Source organism: Zalophus californianus, chromosome 16 (assembly GCF_009762305.2).
Source record: "Zalophus californianus isolate mZalCal1 chromosome 16, mZalCal1.pri.v2, whole genome shotgun sequence".
Lineage (NCBI taxonomy): Eukaryota > Metazoa > Chordata > Mammalia > Carnivora > Otariidae > Zalophus > Zalophus californianus.
Window position 1 is genome coordinate 14,604,910 of NC_045610.1, and position 20,527 is coordinate 14,625,436.

General features: G+C 39.7%; 1 protein-coding gene across 2 annotated transcripts in view; it reads left to right on the top strand.

Annotated features, from left to right (window-relative positions):
* The window catches only part of METTL16 (methyltransferase like 16), a 73,685-nt gene that overhangs the window by 11,762 nt on the left and 41,396 nt on the right, over window positions 1-20,527 (top strand). For both annotated transcript variants that reach the window (XM_027625846.1, XM_027625847.1), the window contains exon 3: window positions 17,528-17,727. In XM_027625846.1, the coding sequence (XP_027481647.1) occupies window positions 17,528-17,727 (200 nt within the window). The remainder of the gene's footprint in view (window positions 1-17,527; window positions 17,728-20,527) is intronic.

Here is a 20,527-nt window from a genome sequence, read left to right on the forward strand (position 1 = left end):
AAGGGAAAACGAGCTCATTTGTGGGGAGATGAGAGTTTCAGTTTGGGGCATATGGAATCTGAGAAGGCTGTGGGATATTCAAGTAGGGTTATTGTGTTGGCAGTTGAAAGTTGGAAGAGAGGGACAAAGCAGTGATGTGGAGGGAAGGCCATGGGTCTTCGAGCTAAATCCTGATGAATGAATAGAAGAGGGAAAGAATTCGGGTATAGAGAACAGATTTTTGTGAAAGGTGTGTTTAAGTTTGGAGAACTGCGTGTAGGTGGGGTTGAAGTGGATATAGGATATCGGGTTGAGAAATAACGAGACTGAAAGGAAAACAAAGAACAGGTCACAAAGAGCCTTTTATAGCATGCAAGTTCACTTGACTGCTCAGACACCGGAGGAACCAGAGGAGGGTTTTTAAGATGGTTTAGGATTAATATTTTTTAAAATATCGCTCAGAGCAAACCAAACAGATCTGTTATTACAATGTATTTGAATGGATTAAAGGTGTCTGGCAAGTAATAGACATTCAATAAATTTGTTAAACTCTCGAGAATAATTCCTCCGTAAACTCTAACTCTGTGCCAATTACAAGTGGCATACTTATTTCTTCCTCCAAGTTTTTAAGTTCCACCTAATTAACATACATTGTAATATTAGTTTCAGGTATAGGATTTAGTGACTCATCACTTACATAGGCTATACTAGGCAAATGAGAGTTCCCCCAAATTAGAAAAAGTAAAATAGAAGGCAAAAAAGCATCAAATTGGAAAAAAGAGGGCTAGTTTACATTAATAAAAGCAATAATTTTGGGGCGCCTGGGTGGCTTAGTTGGTTGTGTCTGCCTTCGGCTCAGGTCATGATCCCAGAGTCCAGGGATCAAGCCCCGCATCGGGCTCCCTGCTCAGTGGGAAGCCTGCTTCTCCCTCTCCCACTCCCCCTGCTTGTGTTCCCTTTCTTGCTGTGTCTCTCTCTGTCAAAAAAATAAATAAAATCTTTAAAAAAAATTTGATTCAACGATGTATTTTGAATGTTTAACGTATAAATGTGAACATTCTCTCTTTTTTTTAAGATTATTAATTTTAGAGAGAGACAGCTTGCAAGCAGGGGGAGGGGTAGAGGGAGAGGGTAAAGTACAGAATCTCAAGCAGACTCCCTGCTGAGTGTGGAGCTGGGTGCAGGGCTTGATCTTAGGACCCTGAGGTCATGACCTAAGCTGAAGTCAAGAGTTGGATGCTTAACTGACTGAGCTACTCAGGTGCCCCACTTTTTTTAAAGTTTCATTTATTTAAGTAATCTCTACCCAATGTGGGGCTCAAACTCGTGACCCCAAGATCAAGAGTTGCATGCTCTGCCGACTGAGCCAGCCTGGCACCCCATCAATGTACATTCTTTTAAAATGACTTGCCCAGGCTTGTAACAATAAGAAATGACTGAGCTGGGGCGCCTGGGTGGCTCCTCAGTTGAGTGTCTGCCTTTGGCTCGGGTCATGACTCTGGGATCAAGTCCTGGGATGGGCTCCCTGCTCAGCAGGAGGGTCTGCTTCTCCCTCTCCCTCTGCCCATAGCCCTGCTTGCGCTCACGCTCTCTCAAATAAATAAATGAATAAAATCTTAGGAAAAAAAAGTGTATATATATGTGTGTGTTTTGTGTGTGTGTATGTATACACACATATATAAATATATAACTGTATATATATATATATATATATATATACATATACACATATATAAAAGTGTTGCTGCTTTCCCCAATCAAAATCCCTGTTTTTGGGAGACAAGATAGGTATAATGTTTCCAAAATTCAAAGAAAAGATGCTCAAAGCAATAAAAGAGTAATGGGTGGTAGAAAGGTGTAAGTGTGTGAACTTTAAGTTCACAATATATTTAAATATCTACCGGGATATTTAAGTTAAGATATTTAACATCCAGATATTTAAGTTAGAGTAATTAAAACATTAGTACAGTATTGGAGCAAGAATGGGCCATCAGAGTGGCATTCTGAAACACATCTAAGTCTAAATAGCAGAACAGTTGCATGTGCACATTAAGTGGTGGGATGATTCCTGCCTGTCACTTGACTCAATAGCGTACCTCCCAGAAGGAGTACAAAGTGAACAGGGTGACTCTTCCTTTCTTAATCAGTCTTGACTCTTGTGTATTTCTCATCGTGTGAATATCATACAGTGCTATAAATGATTAAAGAGATTTTCCAGTGTAAAATTTTGACCATATTGGATTTTCAGTTTATGTGCTTACTTGAGATCCTTTCAAGTAAGGTACCACCCTATGGTGAAAAGCTATAGTGTAGAATAGGGAAGCATTTCAGTTCATTAGGGGTGAGGCAGACAGTAATGAGTTTTTTTCAGTAATGCATTTTTTTTCTTTTGAGAGAGAGAGTGAGCAGACACTTAACCCACTGAACCACCCAGGCGCCCCTTTAGATAATTTTCTTAACTTTACTGAGACTAAATTTCCTCATCTAAAGAAGGGGGATAAAAGGACATACTTTGGATATTTGTTGTAAAGGTTGGTGATAATGCAGGTAAAGTGACATTATAGACACTTAGCAAATGATAGGTACTCTTACTGTTGTTATGCCTGGTATAATTGATAAGGTGACTAAGATTGCTAGTGTGATGTCCCTTTCTGTTTTTCTTCCCTGTACCTATCACTGCTTTGTTGTAATCATATCTGACGATTGTAAGTAGATTTTAGTTCATACTTTTTTCACGGTAACCAGCTCCATGGAGATAATCCTGCAATTTACTTGAACCCTGTCAGTTGAGCATTGAAGTTTTTTTTTTTTAAAGATTTTATTTATTTATTTGACAGAGAGAGACACAGCGAGAGAGGGAACACAAGCAGGGGGAGTGGGAGAGGGAGAAGCAGGCTTCCGCGGAGCAGGGAGTCCAATGCGGGGCTCGATCCCAGGACCCTGGGATCATGACCTGAGCCAAAGGCAGATGCTTAACCGACTGAGCCACCCAGGCACCCTTTGAAGGGTTTTCTCATACATTATGACTGTACATTTTTAACCCCTCAGTGAAGATCTAATTAATAGAAACCAGTGCCGGAAAATTAGGTTGGGAGGCTCTAGCCTTTATTGTTGTTACATGAGGTTCAGTCTCTGTAGTGTTAGAATGATTGTTAACCATGGGTCACAGAGTGTGTCCTTCCAAACTCTATCTATAATGGTAATACTGTATTTTTCAGTAGCAGAGCAGGAGTCATTCTGGGGAAATTGGACATGAGCCTGTTGACAATAGGCTATTTTGTGAAGCTGGATGTGTTAAACAGCAAAGACTTGATGGAGTAAATTGCTAATTTCCACGTGAGAGCTAATTTTAGTTCCGGTGATCTCAGAAATGAGAATGAGAAAAGGTTTTGCCTGTGTTCAGGATTTTTTAATGTCCCAGGGTGCTACGGTGACCTAGATATTTAGCTAGTAAAGCTGGATGACTAGACTTTGTCCTACAAAAGGATTTCCAACCCTTAGATTAGTGTCTGTGTTTTCTTGGAAGAAAGTGAATATTTGCCTTGCTAACAAAGTGTAAGAATCAGCTCTTCATAGATTTTTTTTCAGTTTCTTTAATTACACTAGTCTCTGCTTGATGTCTTGTACATTTTGGTGATTAGGATGTAGTTCCTTATTGGGACACCTGGGTGGCTCAGTAGGGTAAGCATCTGACTCCTAATATCAGCTCAGGTCATGATCTCAGGGTCGTGAATTCAAGCCCCGCATTGGGCTCCACACTGGGCATGGAGCCTACTTTAAAAAAAAAAAAAAAAGATGTAGTTCCTTATTAATAAATTGTATGCTGTAGTCCCTCAAGGTGAACATATATATATTTTTTCATAACAAAAATTGTTTATATAAACAACAACTCTCTTTGAAGACACTAAGAAAACATTAATTACAATGCTGTTTCTCTTGCTCCAAATGTTTCACGAAGCTGTGTAATTAATGCTTAGACTGCAGTACTCTCCTTGGTGATTGTTGTCACCGTGGGAAATCTCCTGGTTTGGTTTCCAACAGAATTGTCCCTCTTCCGTGGAAAAGTATCCTGGAGCCAGGGGCCTGTTTTCCGTTTTTGGGAAAGGGGATTTTTCTTTTTTGAAATTATACAGACATTATAGAACCCTTAATGGGAAAATTATAGAAATATATCCTTCCTAACTACATTTATGATGGTAATGTTGCAGACATAAAAGAAAAATGTCACCATTCTTCCACCCCCAGAAGACCAAATTGCTTTGTGTTCCTTTCAAAGTCCTTGTCCTTATGCATGTGTAGTATTTTTTGTGATTGTAATTTTGATACAGGTATAATAATAAGACTTTTTCTTCCCCCCACGTGACATTATGAGCATTTTCCATATGGTTATAAAACGCTGTTATGAAGGTGATATGTCAAATGTATTCAGATAAAACAAAAATATGAGGAGAGTGGAAGTGTCTACCCTATTCATCCACCTATTTGCATATCCAGAAGTGGCTCTTAACCCTTTCGGATTTTTTAGGGTGCCTGGGTGGCTCCGATGGTTAAGCGTCTGCCTTCAGCTCAGGTCATGATCCCAGAATTCTGGGATCGAGTCCCGCATCGGGCCCCCTGCTCCTTGGGAGCCTGCTTCTCCCTCTGCCTCTCTCTCTCTGTCTCTCATGAATAAATAAATAAAAATCTTAAAAAAAAAAAACCCTGGGCGCCTGGGTGGCTCAGTTGGTTAAGCAACTGCCTTCGGCTCAGGTCATGATCCTAGAGTCCCAGGATCGAGTCCCGCATCGGGCTCCCTGCTCAGCAGGGAGTCTGCTTCTCCCTCTGACTCTCTTCCCTCTCGTGCTCTCTGTCTCTCATTCTCTCTCTCTCAAATAAACAAATAAAATCTTTAAAAAAAAAAAACCCTTTCAGACTTTTTTTTATATATATACACACACGGGATCGTATTTTTCTTTTTAAGATTTTATTTATTTGAGAGAGAATGAGTGAGAGAGAAAGAGAGAGCACATGAGAGGGGAAAGGGTCAGAGGGAGAAGCAGGCTCCCTTGCTAAGCAAGGAGCCCGATGTGGGACTCATTCCTGGGACTCCAGGATCATGACCTGAGCTGAAGGCAGTCGCTTAACCAGTTGAGCCACCCAGGCGCCCCACACAGGATCATTTTTGTTTGGTTTTTGTAGGGTCTTTTTGTACAAGAATGTGATCATGATGTATGTATATGCTTTTATTCAAAGGTGTTTTTTTTTTCATATATACATATATATATATATATCTCTCTCTCTTCATACAATAATATGTGGCCCAGCCCAGTCTTACTCTTTTTTTTTTTTTAAGGTTTTATTAATTTATTTGAGAGAGAAAGAGTGAAAGTGAGGAGAGCACAAGCGGGGGTTGGGGGGACAGAGGGAGAGGGAGCCTGACATGGGGCTTGATCCCAGGACCCTGGGATCACAACCCGAGCCAAAGGCAGATGCTTAACTGACTGAGCCACCAGGCGCCTCTCAGTCTTAGTCCTTTTAGTGACTGCATACTAATCTCATTGATTACTTTTAGATTGTTCCTAAAATTTCTGTAATATGAAACTTAAATTTTTTTAAGGTTCTCTTACTGCTGAACTTTATAAAAGTTTGGGTTTTTTTTTTTTAAAGATTTCATTTATTAGAGAGAGGGAGAGAGTGAGCACAAGCAGGGGGGAGCAGCAGACAGAGAGAGAGGGAGAACCGGGCTCCCTGCTGAGTGGGGAGCCTGATGCAGGACTCAATCCCCGGACCCAGAGATTCTGACCTGAACTGAAGGCAGACACTTAACCGACTGAGCCACCCAAATGCCCCCCAAACTTTTTTTTAAAGATGTATTTACTTACTTGAGAGAGAGTGCAGGGGTGGGGCTGGGCAGAGGGAGAGGGAGCAGACTCTCTGCTGAGTGTGGAGCCAGACGTGGGGCTCTGTGGGGCTTGATCCCAGACTCTGAAATCTTGACCTGAGCTAAAATCTAGAAACAGCTGCTTAACTGACTGAGCCACCCAGGTTCTCCCAAAGTTTTTTTTTTTTTCTAAGTATTTTGTTTTTTGTTTTTAAAGTGAATTTAAGGTAAGTCACTGGGCTTTGCTAGAAAAGTTGCAGTACTCTTAACTGTACTTGGAAGGCCAAAGAGGTGTTTGGATGACTAGGTTTTTATTTCCTGTCATCTGCTTTTTAGCACAGGGATCTGCATTTAAGAGATCAGTTTGATCACAGTTTCTTGTAATTTTGCAAGTAGGATTTTGGGTTCTTTGGTTAGTCTAAGGTTGTTAATAATAGTCATTTCCACTGTTCCAGGATCTCTTTTTTTTTTTGTATGATATTACTATCTAATTGCTTATTTGACCTATGGGATGTTAAAGTTAAAAATTTTTAGGGGGTTGCCTTGGTGGCTAAGTTGGTTAAATGTACAACTCCTGATTTTGGCTCAGGTTGTGAGATCGAGCCCCATGTTGGGGTCCACTCTGGGCATGGAGCCTGCTTAAAATTCTCTCTCTCTCTCTGCCCACTTCTCTCCTCTTTCTCTCACCCCCCCCACCAAAAAATCAGTCATGGTTAAGTATGAGTTGGTGGAAAACACAACAAAAGACCATGGGTCTGCTTTTGGTTTTATTCAACAAATTATTATTCATAATTCTCACTGTTACTATTATTACTATATCCTAATCAGATCTGTCATGTGGATCCCATACTCTCCCTTCTTCTCAGGAACCTTCGTCTAATTTTCCTTCTACTAATTATTTAATCTCTCTCTATCAACTGGCTTCTTCTCTGACTTTTTAGAAATTTGAGATATAATTCACATACTATAAAATCATTTTATTTATTTTTTAAGGATTTATTTGAGAGAGAGAAAGAGAAAATGCATGCGCACAGCTGGGAGGGGCGGAGGGAGAGGGAAACCCAAGGAGACTCTGCAGTTGGCGCAGAGCCCCATTTGGGGCTCGATCCCACAACCGTGATATCACAACCCAAGCTGAAACCAAGAGTCAGATGCTCAACCAACTACGCCACCCAGGCGGCCCTAAAATCAGTGTACAGTTCAATTGTTCTTAATATGTCACAGGGTTGTGCAAGCATCACCACTAATTCCAGAACATTTTCGTCACCCTGGAAAGAAACCTATTCAGCAGTCCCTCCCAAATCCTTCCTCTCTCTCTTTAGCCCCTGGCAACCACTAATCTGCTTACTTTCTCTATATATTTGCATGTTTTGGACATTTCGTATAAATAGAATCATAATAGGTGGTCTTTGTGACTTCCCATTGACTTTAAACATTTTTGTCTTCAATTAAAAATTACTAATAGGGGTCTGCCTTCGGCTTAGGTCATGATCCCGGGGTCCTGGGATCGAGCCCCACATCGGGCTCCCTGCTCAGTGGGGGAGCCTGCTTCTCCCTCTCCCTCTGCCGCTCCCCCTGCTTGTGCTCTCTCTCTCTCTGTCAAGTAAATAAAGTCTTAAAAAAAATACTAATAAAATCTCTCCATCAGCACTACCACTTACACTGCCCCATCTCACTTCTCTCTTGGGTAACAACTTCTTGAAGAATTGTTTATTTTTACACACCATACTTAATCGTCAGCTCATTCTAGGGTGGTTTCTAATTCCATCACTACCAAAGCAGCTCTTGAAAAAGGTCTCCAGTGATCTTGTGTCACTAAATGCAATTTTGGTTTTCAGTTGACTTTTGAGAAGCACATTACTTTGCTGACACTGTTCTTCATGGACATTCTATTCCCTTGGCTTCCTTGGCACCACACTATTCTACCCTTTCTGTCCTTTTGTAGCTTCCTTTGTAATGATTGTATATACAGACATTCAAGGAGTCTTCAAGGCTTAGTGCAGAGCTCTCTTTTCTTCTAATTTCGTATTTTCCCCTTAAGCATTCTCATCCCTCCAGGACCTGACTTGTTTGCAAATCACCCATACATTTGTTTTCCCCAGACCAGTTTTCTGGGCTCTATACCTAGAGGTCACTGCTTCCTCAGTATCTCCACTTGGATGTCTCAGATTCAGCTCAGATTTATGATATTTATCCTAAAAAATGGTTTTCTGTCAGAGTTCCCAATTTTAGTGAATGGCAAGGTCTATCCTGTTGAACAAGCCAGAACCCTAGGGGATATCTATGTATACATCCTTTCTCTCACATACAAGTCCATCACCAAATCTTATAAATTTTCCCTCCTGAATGTCTCTTAATTCTTTTCACTTTCCCCTGGCTTTGCCACCACCACCTTTATCCAGCCTCTTAACCCATGTTAATGCGGTGTTCCCTTCCCTTAGTTCGTTCTTTCTTAATTTTTATTCTGCTCTCAGTTATTAGCTCAGTTACCTTTTCTGATTTTTCTAAGGTAGTTCTACTAATTACGTAGATTTCACAGCACCTTGTACCTATCTTTTACAGCATTGAGCACAGTGACAATTTTACATGTATTTGAGTGATTCTTGGATGAATACCTAACCTCTACCAGACTGTCACTGTCGTGAAGGGAGAGATCATGTCTGTATTTGCATACTGCAGTATCTCTAGCACTTTGCACAATGCCTAGCACATAGTTGATGCATGATAAATGTCTGTCGAATGAATAAAGGAATAAATGCCCACTGTCACAACTTCTTAAAAATCTATTCTGTATAACTCAGTTGAACAAAGTAAAGTAATCTCTACACCCAACGTGGGGCTCAGACTCACAACCCTGAGATTAAGTCAGCCAGGCACCCTGGGATTGAAACATTTTTATACCTCATCTTTTTTTTTAATGTTTTATTTATTTATTCATGAAAGTCAGAGAGAGAGAGAGAGAGAGAGAGAGAGAGGCAGAGGCAGAGGGAGAAGCAGGCTCCCCGCCTAGCAGGGAGCCCGATGCGGGACTCGATCCTAGGACTCTGGGATCATGACCTGAGCCGAAGGCAGATGCTTAACCATCTGAGCCACCCAGGCGCCCTATACTTACTTCATCTTTAAAAAAGCATAGGGGAGCCAAGTATCCCAGCTTTTTTTTTTTTTTTTTTTTTTTTTTTTAGAATTCCACTGTTTACAATATAGGTTACAACCTGTCAGCCTGTGAATTGTGTAAGGCTTGCAGTTGTTTATTGCCCACATAGATTTTAAGAATCAGGGAAATTTCATATAAAATTATGGTTTGTTGGTTTCCTTTGAAAATTTTAGAGATCTGGCAAAATGGCTGGTAAACTCAGTTGACATTAACTACCTGGAATTGAGTGGTGATCGTAATCTTTGAAATGGCCATTTGTGTCATCTAGCATAATGCTACTAAAAGTGTGGTTATTGAACTAGTGGCTTGTCCACAAACTATTTGTTACTGTCTGCAGAGATAAGGGCCTTGTGCTACATGTTTAAGTTCAACAGACGTTTCCTTGGTTGAATGCCTTTCTTCGGTGTGCTGATGTACAGGCTAGCACAAGCTCTGTGTCTTGTTAGGGACTGGCATTTTGAGTAACACCATGTAAATATTTGAGTGTGCAGTCCCTGACTTTCATAATTTTATTCAAAATGCCAATGCAAAGTAACATTCAGAAGTTATGGAATAGTAATTATGTCATGTCAGGGGTCCTGCTGTTGCTGTTACACTGTTCAAGCTTATTTTATAAGGTATCTAGGCTATTAAGTTTCTTTGATAGAAAAGTTGTGAATTTTTACATTTTGGATTTTAAGGCTTTGAACATAGACACTATATTGGGGCATAATTTGTATGTTTAGCAGTGAAGCTAAATAGATTAAGCTACTGTTATAGAATAAAGGATGTGAATTCATTTGAATGCCTTATTGTGGTACTCAGATGTAAACTTTCCATATGTAAAAATTTGGTTTTTATTTCTCTCTTATTGAAGGAAATGGAGTTGTCCCATCTTTTTCACATACTTGACAGATTTCACAGGAGTAAAATATAACATTTTTATTAGAATTAAAAGTAAAGTTTTTATAGATTTAATACCTCCCCCCTTTTATTTTTGCTACATCATTTATCTTGTTGAATCTGAGATTGTACTGCTTTTTTTTTTTTTTTTAAGATTTTATTTGAGAGAGAGAGAATGAGAGAGAGAGAAAGCACATGAGGTGGGGGGAGAGTCAGAGGGAGAAGCAGACTTGGGAGCCCGATGCGGGTCTCCAGGATCATGACCTGAGCCGAAGGCAGTCGCTTAACCAACTGAGCCACCCAGGCGCCCTGTACTGCTTTTAATTGAGGAAGAAATCCAAAGGTAATACAAGTCATTTTTTTTGAAAATTGAGTGAGGCAATTGCTGTGCAATTGAGTGAAGCAGAAATGTGTTTATGGTTGCTTTGCCATGGACTGATTCTCTTTTATCAGCCCCCACAAATGACAAAATTAATATATAACTACTTAGATGTCTAGGAATAGATTTAATTCCCCTTTAAATAGGCTTAATATATTTTTAATGAGACTTTTTATTGCTAGCCTATATTGATACAGTAAACTTCTACTTGCATTGTTTTGTAGAAACTAGTCTTTAAAAGCTCACCAATCCCCACCTAAATGGAAAGGGGTTATCACTTTTGAAATTACTGTCCTCCCCAGGGTGCCTTGCTAGCTCAGTTGCCAGAGCATGTGATTCTTGATCTTGAGGTCATGAGTTGAGCCCCAAGTGGGGGTAAAGTTTACTTTAAAAAACAAAAACAAAAAAAGGAAGAAATTACTATTCTCTGGACTTCGCTCTGGCATTTCGTATTTCTGACTCTTCCTACACAGTTGCTTCTTCATCTCATTGAGTGCTTTTTATTCCCCCTCAGAATTGATGGTTATCTAGTGAAAGGTAATGCCTGCCGGTTTCTCTTTTCCTTACAGTTGGCTGGTATACTTTTGCTTAAACTTTTATTTTCAATCTTTGGATCACTGTGTTTTGGCATAGTTTTTGTTTACAGGATAGATTAGTGGTTTTGTCTTTATAATCTAATCTGAGAGTCTTATAATAGAGTTTACCATTCACATTTATTTTACAATGTGCTTTGTTTTGATGCTTCTTTTTTCTCTCTTTACACTTTGTGATCTGGTTTTCATCTCCCTTTTCTTCACCACCTGATTTTATTTGATTATATTATTTCTCTTAATTTTCTAGTGTTTATATTCTTTTTTATATTCTTAAATGTGTACTTCTGTCTCTGCTATTATCAGCTTTGCATGAAATCTTTTGACCCATGTTGAGGAAATAATGTATTTAAATACCTCTTCTTTTTCCATCTCCCCTCAGTTTTAATTATGTGTACATGATTATGGTTTACAAACATTTACATTCTGTGGTGTAGCCACAGATTGTTTTAATCTTAGTTCTTTGGTTAAAATAGTTCACTGCTAGTCTATTGCCCCAATTTCTTTTTTTTTTTTTAAAGATTTTATTTATTTATTTGACAGAGAGATAGAGAGCACAGATAGGCAGAGCGGCAGGCAGAGGGAGAGGGAGAAGCAGGCTGTCTGCTGAGCAGGGAGCCCGACGCAGGGCTCAGTCCCAGGACTCTGAGATCATGACCTGAGCCGAAGGCAGCTGCTTAACCGACTGAGCCACCCAGGTGCCCCTGCCCTAGTTTCTTTCTTTGTCCCTTGGTTGGTTGAACTTTTCCATTAGGATTGTTTTTTTCCACAAAGGGATCATGGAAGCTATGTTCCTTGAGTTCTTGTATGCTCAAAAAATGTCATACTTGTACAATTTTGCTAAGTATAAAATTGTTTATGTGTTGTCATACTTAAAGTACAATTTTGCTAAGTATAAAATTGTTGAGTGACATTTCCCCCCCACCAAGGGCTTTGTAGTCTGTGTCCTTTTCTTTTCTGCTATTGAATAGTGCTGTGGAAGTCTGAAGCCAGTCTTTTCTGTTTGTTTAAGATTTTATTTTTTAAGTAATCTCTGTGCCCAGTGTGGAGCTTGAATTTACAACCCGGAGATCAAGGGGAGTTGCTTGCTCTGCCCACTGAGCCACGCACCCCCCTGAAGCCAGTCATTTTACCTTGCTGCCCTTCTTTCCCCAATAGGTGGTTTAACTTTTTTCCTAGATGTGTAGTTTTTTTCTCTTAATCCTTAAAGTCTAGTACTTTTCTGGTATATGTGTTGGTATTGCTAATTCTGAATTGGTTTTTCTTCTAAGGGCTCGGTTAATCTTTTGAGGAGAGGGGATTATCTTCTTTGGGTCTCTTATTCAGGAACACCAATTCTGTGTATGAGGGGTCTCTGTTATCTGCCTCTCCCATATTATTTTTTCTCTAGCTTTTTTTTTTTTTTTAAGATTTATTTATTTGAGAGAGAGAGCATGAGCGGTGGGGGTGGGGACTTGGCAGGCAGTGGCAGAGGTGGAGGGAAAGGGACAAGCAGACTCCCCACCGAGGCAGGGCTCTGGAGGCGGGGCTTGATCCCATGACCCTGAGATCATGGCCTGAGCTGAAACCAAGAGTCAGACGTTTAACTGACTGAGCCACCCAGGTGCCCCAATTATTTTTTCTCTGATTTTTAACTTCATGTTCATTTTATTTATTTTGATATAGTTCACATACTGTAAAATTCACCTTTTTAAATTGTATAAATCAGTGGTTTTTAGTATGTGGACAGTATTGTGCTGTTATCACCACTGTCTCATTCCTGAATTCCATTTCATTTTGCATGCTTTTTTTTTTTTAAGATTTTATTTATTTATTGTCATTGAGAGAGAGAGCACAAGCAGGGGGAGTGGCAGACAGAGGGAGAAGCAGGCTCCCCGCTGAGCAGGGAGCCTAATGTGGGGCTTGATCCCAGGGATCATGACCTGAGCAGAAGGCACATGCTCAACTGACTGAGCCACATGCTTAACCACCTGAGCTACCCAGGCACCCCTGTTTTGTCCTTCTTGATGTTTCATTGAAGCATATGATGTCAGTTTGTCCCATAATTAGTGGTGTTAACTTTGATCGCATAAGGTGGTATTCATCAGATTTCTTCATTATAGAGTTACTGTTTTCTCCTTTGTAATTGATAATTTGTGGGGAAGTACTTTGAGACCTTGTAAATACTCTGTTTGTCATTGAACTTTTATCTACTGTTTTTAGCATCCATTGATGATTCTTTTTTTTTACTTAAAGATTTTATTTATTTATTTGACAGAGACACAGTGAGAGAGGGAACACAAGCAGGGGGAGTGGGAGGAGAAGCAGGCTTCCCGCGGAGCAGGGAGCCCGATGTGGGGCGATGTGGGGCTCGATCCCAGAAGCCTGGGATCATGACCTGAGCGGAAGGCAGACGCCTAATGACTGACCACCCAGGCATCCCCGTTGATGAATCTTAATTGAAACAGGAACATGGTGATTGCCAAGTGTAATTTTCTAGCTCCTTCATTTCTTCTACATTTGTTCATTATCATCCCACTGTAAATAAGAGCTGTGTTTTCTCCCCCATTTATTTATGTAAGTATGGACTCTTGTATCTTTCTTTTATTCTGTGGCTATAATCCCTTGATAGCATTCTTCATTCAAATTGTGCCAGATTTGGTCAGTGGGAGCCTCATTGACTGGCCCATGTCCTTTTGACTTTCCTCATCTTTGAGCATGTCCTGTTTTCTGATATAACAAAGTGTTCCAGGCTCATCTTAAACTTTCTCCTACTTCATACCTGAAATAGCCATTCAGCTAAGGACCTCTGATTCCTTTTAGTGGGAGTGGTATTTGGAAACCAAGATTTGGAACACTAGGTATGCTCATTGCTTCTAGGTTCTGATTATATCTCTTGAGATTCCACGATAGCCATCTTCTTTCTGTTTGCTATAGATTATATTAAAATTTCATTTTTTAAAACTGAGGTGTAACTGACATATATCAGTTTTAGGTATATAACCTGATGGTTCAATATTTGTATATATCAAAAAGGATCACAATAAGTATATCTGTCATCATATAGTCACAAAATTTTTCTTGTGATGAGAACTTTTAAGATTCTCTTAGCAACTTTCAAATTTGCAATATAGTATTTACTGTAGCCACCATGCTGTGCATTACATCTCCATGACTTATTTATTTTATAAGTGGAAATCTATACCTTTTGACCCCCTTCGCCATTTCACCTACCCTCTGTCTCTGGCAACCACCAATCTGTTTCCTATCTATGACGGGGTTTTTTTGTTTTTGTTTTTTAAATAAACTCTACCCACAGTGTGGGGCTTGGGCTCAACCCTAAGATCAAGAGTTGTATGCTCTACTGACTGAACCTCCCAGGTACCCCTATGAGGTGTTTTTTGTTTTTCATTTTAGATTCTGCATTTAAGTGAGATCATACGATATTTGCCTTTCTCTGTCTGATCCATTTTACTTGGCACGATGCCAAGGTCCACCATTGTTGTTGCAGATGGCAAGATTTCACTCATTTATGGCTGAATAGTATTCCTCTGTGTGTGTGTGTGTGTGTGTGTGTGTGGTTTCACATTTTTTAATCCATTTATTCATCGATGGACATGTAGGTTGTTTACATGTCTTAACTATTGTAAATAATGCTGCAGTGAACTTAGGGGTGCATATATCTTTTTGAGTTAGTGTTTTCATTTTCTTTGGATACTCAGAAGTGGAATTGCTGGCCCATATGGTAGTTCTATTTTTTTTTAAATTCCAGTATAGTTTATATTACAGTTTTATATTAGTTTCCAGGTATATAATAATAGCGTTTCAACAGTTCTATACATTATTCAGTACTCATCACAGCATGTTCATTCCTTAATCCCTATCACCTATTTCAGACCTCTGATGGTAACCATCAGTTCTCTAGTTAAGAGTCTGTTTCTTGGTTTGTCTCTCTCTCTCTCTCTCTCTCAGTAGTTCTATTTTTAATTTTTTGAGGAACCACCATACTGTTTTCCATAGTGGCTGCGCCAATTTACGCTCCCAGTGAAAGCTTTGTTCTTAATATCTTTTACTTTTTTACTACAAACTAGTACCCTGAAACATTCTTGTTTTTGTTTTTGTTTTGTTTTGTTTTAAGATTTTATTTATTTGAGAGTGAGAATGAGCACGAGCTGGGGTGGGGAGGGCAAAGGGAGAGGGAGAAGCAGACTCCCTGCTGAGCAGGGAGCCCGATGTGGGGCTCCATCCCAGGACCCTGAGAGCATGACCTGAACCAAAATCAAGATTCGGATGCTTAACTGACTGAGCCACCCAGGTTCCCAACCCTGAAGCATTCTTAAAGGTCATAAGAAACCATATATTCAAGTAATAGAGTGCAGTTTTTGTATAGATAACAAATTTTGTATATATTCCTGAAATCTAATCCTGCTCATCATCACTCTTTGCAAATTCTTTTACTTACTAAAATTGTGTTTTTCTGAACAGTTTTTTTAAAGGGTAGATCATGTCTCTCAGGGTTGAGATTGAGCCCTGTGTTGGCTCCATGCTGGGAGTGTAGCCTGCTTAAGATTCTTTCTCCCTCTGCACCCGCCCTTAAAAAAATAAAGAGTAGGTCATGTCATCTACAACCATTGATTGTATATTCCTTAATATATGTTTAATAGTGTTATTAAATGCTTACTATCATAAAGCAGAAGAATAAAGATTTTGTTAGGTATCAGACTGGAGGATAATGGAAATGTTTACTGGTGTTTGGTTATCCTGTGTCTTCGGTAACTATTGATTGTTCCACGTCTCTGTAATTTGCTCTACAAATATTTAAGTGAATACCATTTTACTAATTCATAGTATACATCATAAACCCTTAAAATTTTACCTGGAAGCATTTTTTTGATTTTTGGTTTGGATTTTTATTATGTCTTAATTCCTTAGTTTTATAGATGGAGAAACTGAGACCTAAGAATTGAAGTGACCTTCAGTCCATGGCTAGTTGATTGCAGACTCTAAATTAGAGTCCAGATTTCTGAACTCCCATACTCTAGAATATTTTTGCTGTGGGTGATGGTGGAGCTTGGGTCCATGGTATCTCCCTGAAGTTTCCATGGTATCCAGGTGGATAAAGCGCTCTTCCTTCCATCTGGGCATTGAGTTTTTCAGAATGATTGGTCAATTGATGGCTAAGATGGGAACATAGAACTTTAGGCCAAAATTTAGAGCAGTTTCAAAGCTCCTTTTTTTTTTTTTTTTTTTAAAGATCTTATTTACTTGACAGAGAGAGAGACAGCAAGAGAGGGAACACAAGCAGGGGGAGTGGGAGAGGGAGAAGCAGGCTTCCTGCCGAGCAGGGAGCCTGATGTGGGGCTCGATCCCAGGACCCCTGGAATCATGACCTGAGCTGAAGGCAGACGCTTAATGACTGAGCCACCCAGGCACCCCTCAAAGCTCCTTTCTTAGTTTCAGTCCCATCTCCTGGCTTTCTGCTCTCTTTTCATTGCCCCATTTATAAATAAGGTCTTCAGTTTTGTTTTAAGGTTTCCACTTTAGGAACATTTTAACATTAAAATAATTATATTGGCACAAGTTTCTTAAAAAGTTAAATGTAAATATCATATATGAGTAATATCATACGAACACTTGCATGAGAATATTTAAAGTGCCATTGTTCATGAGAGCCAAAAGTGAAAGAATCCAAATGTTCATTAAGTGGTGAATGGATAAACAAACCACTAATGCGGTTATTCCTATAATGGAATGTTATTTGGCCATGTAAAGGAATGAAGTACTGATACATGCTACACTATGGGTGAACCTCAAAGGTTGTGGTAAGTAAAAGAATCGAGACATAAAGGCCACATATTGTATGATTTCATTTAGTTAAAATGTCCACAAGAAGCAAATCTGTGGAGACAGAAAGTACATTAGTGGTTGCCTAGAGCTGACAGTGGAAATAAAGAATGGCTTGCAAATGGGCACGAGGTATCTTTTTTGGGGTGATGGAAGTGTTCTAAAACTGGATTGTAGTGATGGTTGTCCAACTCTTAATATAATAAAAACTGTTGAATTGTATACTTATGAATTTTATGTAAATTATACCTCAGTAAAGCTGCTAAAAATACATTTTAAAATTGTTATCTATAATATTTAAGTATCTTACCCTGTTTTCATTATTAAGCATTTTATACTGCTTTCTTTCCACTTTTAAATATGATTTTTAAAAAGTGCTAAAGTCAAATGATGTTAATGATAATAGTAAAAATAGCCAGTGTTTGTATAATAGTTACTATGTACTGGGCATTATGCTAACTTTTCTCAGGTTATCTCACAGCAACACTATGATACAGGTATTATTATCCCCATTTTACAGCTGAGGAAATAGTCCCATGGAGGTTAAATAACTTGTCCAAAGTCACATTAACTAAGTAAGGAGATAATCGGGCAGGAATTGGAACAGAGGCACTCCTGTCCTCCATGTTCCTTGTATGAAAATGCAGTGTTTTCAGTGGAAATTTATACTGCCTTTCATATACTGTGGCTGTGTTAAGCACCCATATGTGTTTGTCACTGCGCTGAATGCTCTACATAGCTATGTATGTGTGGTCTCCTAGAAATCCAAGTGGGTGTTTGGTACTGTCTGGCCGCCATAGAGCTTGTATAGCACCGTGAATCTTACTAATCAGTTTTCTTTCTTTTTCTCCACTCCTCAGTCTTAATTTTAAAGACCCAGAAGCAGTCAGAGCTCTGACCTGTACTCTTCTAAAGGAAGATTTTGGACTTTCTATTGATATCCCGTTGGAAAGACTGATTCCTACAGTTCCCTTGAGACTCAACTACATTCATTGGGTGGAAGATCTGATTGGTCATCAGGACTCTGAGAAACATACTCTCCGAAGAGGAATTGACATAGGTATATATGGTTTTAAATTCTCTCTTTTTTTTAAGATTTTATTTACTTTTGAGAGAGAGAGAGCATGAGCAAGGGGGAGGGGCAGAGGAAGAAGCAGACTCCCCGTCTAGCAGGGAGCCGGATGCAGGGCTCGATCCCAGGACCCTGGTAGTTGCCTAATCGACTGAGCCACCCAGGTGTGCCCTGTTTTTAGCCCTTTTTTTTTTAAATGTTTTTATTTATTTATTCATGAGAGTCAGAGAGAGAGAGAGGCAGAGGCAGGGGGAGAAGCAGGCTCCCCGCCTAGTAGGAGCCCGATGCGGGACTCAGTCCCAGGACCCTGGGATCATGACCTGAGCCGAAGGCAGACGCTTAACCATCTGAGCCACCCAGGCGCCCCTAGCCCTTTCTTATTCAGCATCCTAACTCTAGGCAATTTCATCCACATCTATGACTATTTTCCACCTCCATGCAAATAACCCACAAATTTATGTAGTCTGCCTACTCAGATCTTGAGCTCTAGTTCCAAATGTCAGAAATACGGATATCTCAAGAACATCTCAGACTTTGCCATGTCCAAGACCAGACTCATACTCTTTTCTTTCTGATCTTGGTCCTCTTTCTTCATTCCTTATTTCAATGAATCTACCACAGTCCACCCTGTCATCCTTGATATTCCTTGATACATCTCCCCATTTTCACCAAGACTGTCTATTATCATTTCCTGTTGTTTTTTTTTTAAATTTTATTATGTTATGTTAATCACCATACATTACATCATTAGTTTTTGATGTAGTGTTCCCTGATTCATTGTGTATAACACCCAGTGCTCCATTCAATACGTGCCCTGCTGGTTTTGTCTCTCAAATATTTTTTGGGATGCCTGGGTGGCTCAGTTGGTTAAATGTCTGCCTTCAGCTCAGGTCATGATCCTGGGGTGCTGGGATTAAGTCCTGCTCCTTGCTCATTGGGGAGTCTGCTTCTCCCTCTGCCTCCTGCTCAGCCTGCTTGTGCCTTCTGTCTGTCTCTCTCTGACAAATAAATAAATAAATCTTTAAAAAAATATATTTCTTAAATCATCTACTTCTCTCCATTTCCAGTGTCACCATCTCAGTCCAAATCACTGTCATCTCTCATGGTCTAAAGAATTACTTTTTTGTTTAAGATTTTATTTATTTGTCAGAGAGAGAGCGCATGCGTGCAGGCAGAGGAAGAAGCTGGCTCCCCACTGAGCAAGGACCCCAACACGGGACTCAATCCCAGCACCCCGGGATCATGACCTGAGCCGAAGGCAGATGCTTAACCAACTGAGCCACCCAGGCATCCCCAGAATTACTTTTTAACTACTCTTCTCATCTACTCTGTTTCCTCTCCATTTCATTTTTCAGAAACTCTGTACCATACCTGGTCACATGTTTATCACTTTAATGACTTCCTATTGCTTCTGTGAGAAACACCCAATTAGGACTTGATCTGTTAGCATGTCCATTGTCTGTTCTCTGCCCTCTTCTTTGAGCTTCTCTAAGCCTCATCCAGTGTGCTTCCTTGTTTTTTACACTTGTGGTCTTTAGATCTTCTGATAAGTAAGACACCATGATTTTAGGCCTTTGTACTGTTGTTCCCTCTGCCTGTAACTTCACCACCGTTACCTTGTTAATCTCATTTATCCTGTAGTTGTCAACTCAAGCCTTATTTCCTCAAGAAAGCCTTCTCTGACCTTCCAGCAGAAGACAGTTTTCTTGATTATGAGCTTTAGAAAACCATGTTTCTTCCTTCATGGTATTTGATTTATTTTTAACCACACATTCACTTGTCTGATTAATGTCTTTCTTGACCACTAGATTACCAAGTGCAGAGCCTGTTACTTTTGTGCTTACTATAATATCCCAAGGCCCAGCAAAGTTTCTGGCACATTGTAGGTGTCCAATAAATAATTTGTTGAATGTTCATGGATAAATACATCATTCTTTTCTTTTTTAAAAATATATTTATTGGGGCACCTGGGTGGCTCAGTTGTTAAGCACCTGCCTTCAGCTCAGGTCACCGAGCCCCGCATTGGGCTCCTTGCTCTGTGGGAAGCCTGCTTTTCCCTCTCCCACTTCCCTGATTATGTTCCCTCTCTCGCTGTGTCTCTCTCTGTCAAATAAATAAATAAAAAATCTTTAAAGAAAAAAATACTATTTATGTATTAGAGTGTGAGAGCAAGAGAGATCACAGAGGGAGAGGGAGAAGCAGACTTGCTGTTGAGCAGGGAGCCTGATGTGGGGCTCGATCCCAGGACCTGGAGATCATGACCCGAGCTGAAGGTAGACGCTCAACTGACTCAGCCACCCAGGTGCCCCTAAATACATCATTCTTCAACATTCAGTCTCTGAACGCCCCATATGAGCTAAGCACTATGTAAAAATGAGGGGTTTAACAAAAGCTCTGCCCTTTTATGTTCATGGCAGATTGGCTGATGGGTATAGAAAGGTTAAAAAGCATAAGAGCCTACTTGGTACTAATTTATTTTAATTATGCCCCAAACTGTCTAAAGTAACACTTGAGGATATAGGAGGTTAATGGATTTTAGCTCTTCACAAGGGGCACTCTTGCTGAAATCACATTCATTCTAATTAGGATTTTACATAAATTCTTCCCCCAGACTCCATCAGTTTGCTTTAATTCTATGATTATACACTTTCCATTTTTATTTATCATTACAAGGATTATTACCCATTTTAAAATGTCATTCAGCTTTCTGAGGGTGTTAGAATTCAAGTCTTTTTGGTCTTAAGAATTGAGAAATTTGATTTTTTTGGCAGAGGACAGGTCCTTTACC